At 38.3% G+C, this 1,098-nt stretch overlaps 1 protein-coding gene across 1 annotated transcript in view; it reads left to right on the top strand.

Annotated features, from left to right (window-relative positions):
• Positions 1–204: 204 nt before the first annotated feature.
• srd5a2b (steroid-5-alpha-reductase, alpha polypeptide 2b) overlaps positions 205–1,098 on the top strand; it is a 2,356-nt gene continuing 1,462 nt past the window's right edge. Inside the window, exon 1 of the mRNA XM_032540883.1 lies at positions 205–479. Coding sequence (XP_032396774.1) covers positions 205–479 — 275 coding nt within the window. The remainder of the gene's footprint in view (positions 480–1,098) is intronic.

Genomic DNA, 1,098 nt, shown 5'->3' with positions numbered 1-1,098 from the left:
TTTGTGTCTACATTCCAAGGTAGAAAGGATAATCATAACATCACCTCAAGCAATGTTTGGGACCACGCAAAAACGATCACTTGAATTTCAACATAATGACACACCTCACTATTTTCTTTGGGAGGAGTCAGAGAGGCTGGTAAAATCCATTTAATATCATATAGACGCTGACCTTTAGTTATAAGAGGAAGAGATTACTGTGAGATGCACTGCTATAGGGACTTGGTCAACTATCTCAGCTGTGGGATGATCCTGGCAGGACTCTGGCACTTGGTCCATCACAGGAAGACACAGACCTCCTATGGGCGCCACATGAGGCTCTCTTCTCCGGCTAAGACGGTCCCAGCCAGACTAGCCTGGTTCCTCCAGGAGATGCCAGCTCTCCTGTTCCCCCTGCTTTTAATGCTCACCTCGCACACACCCTCCAGTATGGGGAAGTACCTGCTGCTTGGGACCTTTTGCATTCACTACTTTCAAAGGTAAACGCAAAGACGGGAGCCTAATTTTAGCCTTTTAATGTGTATGTAGAGGAAAGTGTAAACATGTTCTTTATCAGCATCTTTGGAGTTGTGTGTAGGAAGGTATAGACCTTAATTCATTAAAAAAATCTACACAGGATTACTTGTATAGGAGGACAGATACTTCCAATTTGAATTTAGTTCAGTTCAATTTCTGTTACTTGTCACACTGTTTTTAGGATTATAGTGTTTCCTTATATCTGCAAATACATTTATTTGTTAAGTAGATTATTACACCTTGCATTGCTTACACTGACTTATTTTGCCATATCTGTCTCATATTTACTTAGCCTGTTCATATACAGTATGTGCAATAGACTATTTATTACAAGAATCATTTCTCTATAAAATGGTTTATGAAAGCACTGACCAAACATGAAACAACTCCTGTTCGTAATTACAGTAACACAGTACATTGATAAGGATTGCAACCTATGATTTTGTACTTCATGACAGAAAATAACAAAAAATGTAGTATATTGTCATTTTGCCAGTGTACATTTAGCTAGTAGATGTACAGTGTGTATTCAGCCACTTTGGAAATAAAATGCAAGAACCAAGTTTTTTTTTTTTTTTTTTT

The sequence above is a fragment of the Etheostoma spectabile genome, chromosome 17 (genome assembly GCF_008692095.1).
Source record: "Etheostoma spectabile isolate EspeVRDwgs_2016 chromosome 17, UIUC_Espe_1.0, whole genome shotgun sequence".
Taxonomy (NCBI): Eukaryota; Metazoa; Chordata; class Actinopteri; order Perciformes; family Percidae; genus Etheostoma; species Etheostoma spectabile.
Note: the sequence above shows the minus strand (reverse complement) of the source record. Positions and strands in the feature narration are given on the sequence as shown.